We start from the raw sequence: 6498 nt of genomic DNA, 5'->3' as shown, positions 1-6498 counted from the left end.
CCTCCCAACTCTTGAAAACAAATGCTGAAAGAGATTTTTTCAATTAAATATAAAAAATAAAATTTTAAAAGTTACTTTACAAATGAAAAATTATTGCATGCTAGCTTTGAAAGTTTTAATGGAATTTCTTGGAAACCGCTGAACCGATTTAATTGTAAAAACCAACTAGAATTTTAAGCAACAAATTTATTTATCACTTTCCTCTTAAATTTTGAAAAATAAAATAAAATTATTTAATGTTTAGCCTCTAATAAAATGTCTTTGGTCATGCTAATATTACATAATTATAATATTGTCAATTTACTATTTAATTATTTTCTTTGAATAACTTGATGATCATTTTTGTGAAATCTTCACTAAATAAAACTTGGTCCTTTCTGCAGCAAAATCTCCTTCTAGAAGAAACCAGACACATCATCACGTGTCCAACATCAATCTTCTTTAAAGAATGTCTATAGAGCACTTGTGTTTTTTATTCATGTGGATGAGGTATACATGACTCATCCAACTAAAAAATTCAAGATCCACCAACTTACCTTTCTACCCCCTATAAATACATTTGCTGAATCCATGGTTACAACCATCACAAACTAAGCATCTCTCAAGGAACATTCTGGGAAATCAGAGAACATTCTGGGAAAGACAGCGAAACCAAGGAATAGGTAACATAATCAAATCGGAACAATTTTTGCCGAATATGCAGCAGATTCTGGCACATGTTAGTGGAATTCCAGTCAGCTCATTGTCAGTGGCATATCCAAACAGACTTTTTCTAGAGCCTGCTAGCGGCCAATACCATATTCCTCCTCCTTCAAATGGGCCTCTAAAATTAAAGCAGTGTAAGTCTGTCCATTACTCTCATCACCAATAAAGAGATAAATTATTTTTTTTACTTGCTAGTTTTGAATTATTAAATTGAGAAGAGACATTGTTTAACAATTGATTTGTAACTAATGCGCAGATAAAGTAGAGAGGATGAACAAACTTGGAGGAAAAGCAGACAACCTTGCAAATGGCATACGAGAGCACGGTATAACTAACTGTTTCCTTCCTTCAATTGAGTCTGAGAATAAACTAAATTCAAGAACATAGTTGTTTATTTTTCTAGAAAATTATTTAGTGTTTATTGGCATCCATATCATATTAACAGCTGAATTTGTTTTGCTGCCAAAAAGAAGGCAGAAAAACAAACTGAGAAGTTTTGAAATCAAAGAAATATTCAGAATTTGTTTGGTTTTTGTTGAAAATCCAGAATTTTGCTTGCATTTCCTCTGCCTTCTCAACATTGAAACAAAATTGATGATCATGATATGTCTTTATCAGTGTCTTATATTATTTTTTGAAAATTGCAGTGAGTTTGGGACTCAAGATATCTGAAACTGTGAAGGGGAAACTGAGCTTGGGGGCTAAAATTATTAGAGTAGGCGGTGTGGAGAAGATTTTCATGCACAATTTCAGCATCAGAGAAGGAGAGAAGTTGTCAAAGGCTTCCCAATGCTATTTATCAACAACAGCTGGTCCAATAGCAGGCCTCTTCATCTCCACCGACAAGGTCGCCTTCTGCAGTGAGAGATCCATTAAATTGTCTTATTCGAATGGGCAGGCAGTTAGAATCCATTACAAAGTGAGTCAATATATATATTTTTGTCCATGTCTGAATTCATATCCATTCTTGCTAACATCTTAAATAAATATATAATAGGTAAGCAATGTGTATTACATGCAGGTCTCGATCCCACTAATAAAGACAAAAAGAGCCAATGAAAGCCAAAACACAAAGAGACCATCACGGAAGTACATAGAAATAGTTACTATGAACAACTTTGATTTTTGGTTTATGAGACTCCTGAATTATCGTGGAACTTTCAAATATCTTCAACAAGCACTCTCTCAAGCTCAATAATTACAAATAGATCAAAAGAACAATTTGAATATTGTAACAAATTAGGAGAAAAAAGTTGTATAAATATTGTAAAAAATTTTGTTAGGCTTTTACTTCAATGGAAAACAATTTTCTCATTAAATGGGTTGTCGATACTGTTTGCTATATATCATCATGACTTGATGATGATTTTCTACAACCTAGAATCATTTGCATATGGAAAAAAATGCCTACTTTCCTGCAATTTTGCTTCCCAAGATCGGAAATGGAAACCAGTAAGTCGTTGCAATCTATAATTTGAGAGAACTAAATTATCAAAAAGCCTTCTAATATCATGAGCGAGAGCTTTCTTAAGCTCACAGAATTTCAACTCACTCAAAACTCAAAACCAAGCCTAATGCTTCCCAAAACACTAAATATAAAATGTTGCTCACCAATCAATTGAAAAGCTCAGCCCACACTTCTCTTTAAAATTCAAGTATTAAGAAGAGGGAAACTAAAACCTTATAATTAGCACACATGGGGCAACTCAAGGTGATGTGAGACATATTCCAATACATCCTTTATCCATACTTATTCAATTGGAAGTATTAATCCAATTCAAAAATTATGTTTCGCAATTTCATAATCCAATTTTTCAATTTCTAATTGGTCTTTGAATACAAATCACGAGAATGCATATTTTTCCTCGAATCTGTCATTGAGAGGTAAAGGATTAAATCCTTTTAAGAAATAAAGTTTTTGATTGGAATATGAATTAAATTGAAAGACCCCTTAACTATTAAGGGGGTTAATAGAACGAATCGCAGTTTTACTGCTAAACTATGCCCGCTACAATGTGATTATTGCATACAAATGGCTCATTTGTCAAACAGGGAATTGGGTGTAATCAAGATAGGATCATAAAAAAATCATGAAAATTAGAGTGTTAGGTTTTTTTCGTGGGGGTTTAATTAGATTCGGAAAAGAGGATTCATTTAAATAAAACCACAACATCCACTAACTGGATAAACGGTATACCAGTCACAGGCCTAACCAAGTTCTAATACCAAATTGAAAAGCCCAACCCATATTTCTCCTTAAAACCTAAGTATTAAAAAGAGAGAAACTGGAGCTTTATAACTAGTACAAATGGGGGCAACTTTAGGCAGTGTGGGACACATTACAACACAATCACCATTGACCAATGTCTAATGCTCCTCATAATTTGGTAGCATATCCATTCTTTTCATGCAGTTAAACATGGCAAGGCAATCAGTATGAAATAGATGGCTATGAATCTATGATTCACCAGTTACTACTTTATTTTAAATAGTGTACCTTAGAAAGTAAGATTACTAACCTCTAAGAAAGAAAGAGAGAGAGAGAGAGAGAGAGAGAGAGAACAGATTCAAAGCCTTTCTTAAACAAATTTTTTTTTTTTGGTTGTGTTGGATTGACACCTTGTATTTCTTTTGTCTAATATAATTACTATAATCTTTGTGTAAAGGGAATAGTTACGGAACCAGAAAAGTTAGCTCGAAAAATGGTCGGAAAATGAAATGTACGGTGTAGAATGAAACTTCAAGCAAACTAACTCTCTGTCATTTTCTGCCCATCATCGCTCTCTCATCTTCTCTAGCTCCTATTCATTGATCTTCTTCTCAAGAATAATTTTGATTGGCACTTTCAAAGAGTAGTGACAAGGTTGTTTGCCATGGCTGATAGAATCCTTCCATTGAGTCCTTCCTATATACTTAATTTTTGGAGTGCACTCAACTGATCAGCAAAACCTTAGTCTTCACAACTTTTCTGCAAACATGTCCAAACACTACTCACCCTAATTTTTGACAGATATTTGAATGTGGATAATTCTGGAGTAAAACCCAATTCTTACAAAACTTATCTAAAATCCTTAACCATGAACTTGGAACACTTTTTGTTCTTATACCCAACAATAGGTTTGATAAAATTATGCATATTCAATATATACCCATAGCATTTAATATTTGACCATATTTCTAGTATCTTCACCTAAAACTGTATTTTTACTGTTCATTTTACCAAAACAGCAACAGTCATTAACCTTCAAAATTCAAGAGCTGAAAAGTTGTTGAACATGTGGGAAAATTGTGCTGATGGGGCATCGATGTGTAAGATTCTCTTTCCCACCAACAATAAAATTAAGCATGTATATATAGTATATATATAAATCTTATGAAGGCGTAGCAGCATGTAAGGCCGGCTTTAGATTTGGACATGGAAACATGTTGAGCTGGACCATTGAAATGCATTGAAGCATCTTTCTTTTAATCTACAAATACAATCCTTTCCCTTACAAGTTACACCTCAGGCTGAGGATAAAGAAAATAAAAATGCATTTGGGTGATATGGTCATATCAGATTCTGACATTGTGACCAGCTTCTTTTCCTCCGAAACTAAGATAGGGGAATGGCATCACAAAGCTAAAATGCCAGCTCAGAAAGCTTAATTCTTACCCTCCCACACAGTCAGCAATACCTAATTATAAGCAGCCAATGTGTGCTGCTTAATTTGTAAGATTGAATGGTTGAAATGCTGCCGACCCTACTAATTCTATTATTTTACTTTCAGTCACCAATTGGACAAAGTGTACGATTTCCCAATTCTTTCCATGAAACCAAAAATGAAGTTTAAAAGTTACTTTAGAATTGAAAAAAGATTGAATGATCAATTTGTAAGTTTTAATTGAAAACTAGAATTTTAAGGGACAAATTTATCACATTCTCTTCAATTTTGAAAAAAATTATCTAATGCTTAGCCTCTAATAAAATGTCTTTGGTAAATGCTTCCATTACTTCTAATTTTGTTCACTATTTAATTATGTTCTTTATATGACTTGATCATTTTGTGGAATCTTCACAAAAGAAGACTTGGATCTTTCTGCAAATCTCTTTTCAAAAGAAGCCAGACACATCATCACCTCCCCAACCACAATCTTTTCTTTATAGAATGCCTTTTTGTGTGCTGCTTTTATTCATGTGGATGAGGCACACATGACTCATTCCACTAAAAGTTAACTTTCTCCTCCTATAAGTACATTCGCTGATCCATGGTTTGAACCATCATACTAAGCATCTCCTCAGCCTTGGCATCTGACAATCACACAACATTCCGAGCAAGTTGCTCTCTGCATACAGGAAAACCGAGGAATTGAAAACAGAATCACATTGGAGCAATAGCAATTCATCAAATATGAAGACACGGCAGCTGGCACATGTTTTTGGAACTCTGGTCAGCTCACCTCTGGCATATCTGGATGAGAGGACATCAAAAAGAATCTTACAGGACCCTAATAGTGCTAGTGCTAGTGCTAGCCAATACCAAATATCCTCCTCTTCGATTGGATCTTTGAAATTAAAACAAAGTAAGTCTCTTCATTACCCTTGCAAATAAATAGCTATTGTTGCTTAATAGTATTACTACTTTTAAATTTTTTAAATCAACGCAGTGTTTAACAATTGATTGTGATCAATGTGCAGATAAGGTAGATAGGATGAAAAAACTTGGAGGAAAAGCAAACACTCTTGCAAATGGCATTCGAGAACATGGTAAAAACTGGTTTCTTGCTTCAATTGAGTCTAAGAATAACTAAATTCAAGAATAAAGGAGTATATCTTTACTAGAAAAGTGTTCAGCCAAAGCTACCGATATCCTTGTTACCCAAAAAACAAAACAAAAAAGTATTTAGCATTTACTAGTAACATCTCAATTTCTTTTTTCCTGAGCCTGTGTTAGTTTCAACTAAAATAGGTTGATCATGATACACCTCTATGTGAATGCAAGTCATATTTGATTTTGTGAAAATTGCAGTGAGTTTGGGGCCCAACATCTCTGAAACTGTGAAGGGGAAACTGAGCCTGGGGGCTAAAATTATTCGAGTAGGCGGCGTGAAGAAGATTTTCAAGAACAACTTTAGTGTTAGAGACGGAGAGAAGCTGCTAAAGGCTTGCCAATGCTATTTATCAACAACAGCTGGTCCAATAGCAGGCCTCCTCTTCATCTCATCCGACAAGGTTGCCTTCTGCAGCGAGAGATCCATCAAACTGTCTTCTCCAACCGGCGAGTTTATTAGAATTCGTTACAAGGTGAGTCGATACACATCCATATTTACATCTCCATGTTACTGAGATCTCAAAGTTGGTAATATTAATATCTAACAATGTCTACTGTATGCAGGTATTGATCCCACTAGAAAAGATATTGAGAGCCAACGAAAGCCAAAATGTGAAGAGACCATCACGGAAGTACATAGAAATTGTAACTGTGGACAATTTTGATTTTTGGTTTATGGGATTCTTGAATTATCGAAAAACTTTGAAATATCTTCAGCAAACAATCTCTCAAGCTCAATGACATACAACTTCTGTAGTCAACTATTCTGTACAAATTTTGTTACTTTGTTTCAAAGCAAAACAATGTGTCGATAAATCATATCATTGATGTTATTTGAAATTATGGGTATCATTATGATTCGCTGATAGTTTGCTATGATATAGAATTATCTCCATAATATGTAATGAATGAAACCTGGGCAGCTATAACCTGTGTTCCTGGAAAGTGGCATGCCAAACCACTGAGCTGCTTCTTCATTCAA

At 34.3% G+C, this 6498-nt stretch overlaps 2 protein-coding genes and 1 long non-coding RNA gene across 4 annotated transcripts; 2 read left to right on the top strand and 1 right to left on the bottom strand.

Annotated features, from left to right (window-relative positions):
- Positions 1 to 230: 230 nt before the first annotated feature.
- On the top strand, positions 231 to 2024 carry LOC114313358 (GEM-like protein 4). Of its 2 annotated transcripts, none has more exons than XM_082911867.1 (4): positions 231 to 839; positions 962 to 1030; positions 1353 to 1624; positions 1703 to 2024. In XM_082911867.1, exons 1-4 carry the CDS (start codon positions 698 to 700, stop codon positions 1901 to 1903), a joined length of 684 nt encoding a protein of 227 aa, XP_082767993.1. In that variant the 5' UTR covers positions 231 to 697; the 3' UTR covers positions 1904 to 2024. The 2 variants fall into 2 exon arrangements, with proteins under 2 accessions (XP_082767993.1, XP_082767994.1); XM_082911868.1 differs by having other exon boundaries at positions 232 to 839; positions 1727 to 2024.
- Positions 2025 to 4563: 2539 nt separating this feature from the next.
- Positions 4564 to 5254, bottom strand: LOC145814938 (uncharacterized). The gene is made up of 2 exons (XR_014358153.1): positions 5146 to 5254; positions 4564 to 5031 (listed from the first exon to the last, which is right to left on the bottom strand). It is a non-coding gene; the product is annotated as an uncharacterized LOC145814938 (long non-coding RNA).
- On the top strand, positions 5026 to 6356 carry LOC114313351 (putative GEM-like protein 8). Its single transcript, XM_028259738.2, has 4 exons — positions 5026 to 5268; positions 5384 to 5452; positions 5715 to 5989; positions 6081 to 6356. The coding sequence occupies exons 1-4, from the start codon at positions 5097 to 5099 to the stop codon at positions 6255 to 6257; spliced, it is 693 nt and encodes a 230-aa protein (XP_028115539.2). The 5' UTR covers positions 5026 to 5096; the 3' UTR covers positions 6258 to 6356.
- The last annotated feature ends 142 nt before the right edge of the window (positions 6357 to 6498 follow it).

Source organism: Camellia sinensis, unplaced genomic scaffold, assembly GCF_055761805.1.
Source record: "Camellia sinensis isolate YWXY unplaced genomic scaffold, ASM5576180v1 Unanchor14, whole genome shotgun sequence".
Classification (NCBI taxonomy): Eukaryota; Viridiplantae; Streptophyta; class Magnoliopsida; order Ericales; family Theaceae; genus Camellia; species Camellia sinensis.
Note: the sequence above shows the minus strand (reverse complement) of the source record. Positions and strands in the feature narration are given on the sequence as shown.

Excerpts from the sequence above, each read along its gene's own strand:
- LOC114313358 (XM_082911867.1), top strand. The coding sequence starts at position 698 with ATGCAGCAGATTCTGGCACATGTTAGTGGAATTCCAGTCAGCTCATTG. Across the intron at positions 840-961 it reads GCCTCTAAAATTAAAGCAGT|ATAAAGTAGAGAGGATGAAC; the intron begins GTAAGTCTGTCC and ends ACTAATGCGCAG. Across the intron at positions 1,031-1,352 it reads AAATGGCATACGAGAGCACG|TGAGTTTGGGACTCAAGATA; the intron begins GTATAACTAACT and ends TGAAAATTGCAG.
- LOC114313351 (XM_028259738.2), top strand. The coding sequence starts at position 5,097 with ATGAAGACACGGCAGCTGGCACATGTTTTTGGAACTCTGGTCAGCTCA. Across the intron at positions 5,269-5,383 it reads ATCTTTGAAATTAAAACAAA|ATAAGGTAGATAGGATGAAA; the intron begins GTAAGTCTCTTC and ends ATCAATGTGCAG. Across the intron at positions 5,990-6,080 it reads TTATTAGAATTCGTTACAAG|GTATTGATCCCACTAGAAAA; the intron begins GTGAGTCGATAC and ends TACTGTATGCAG.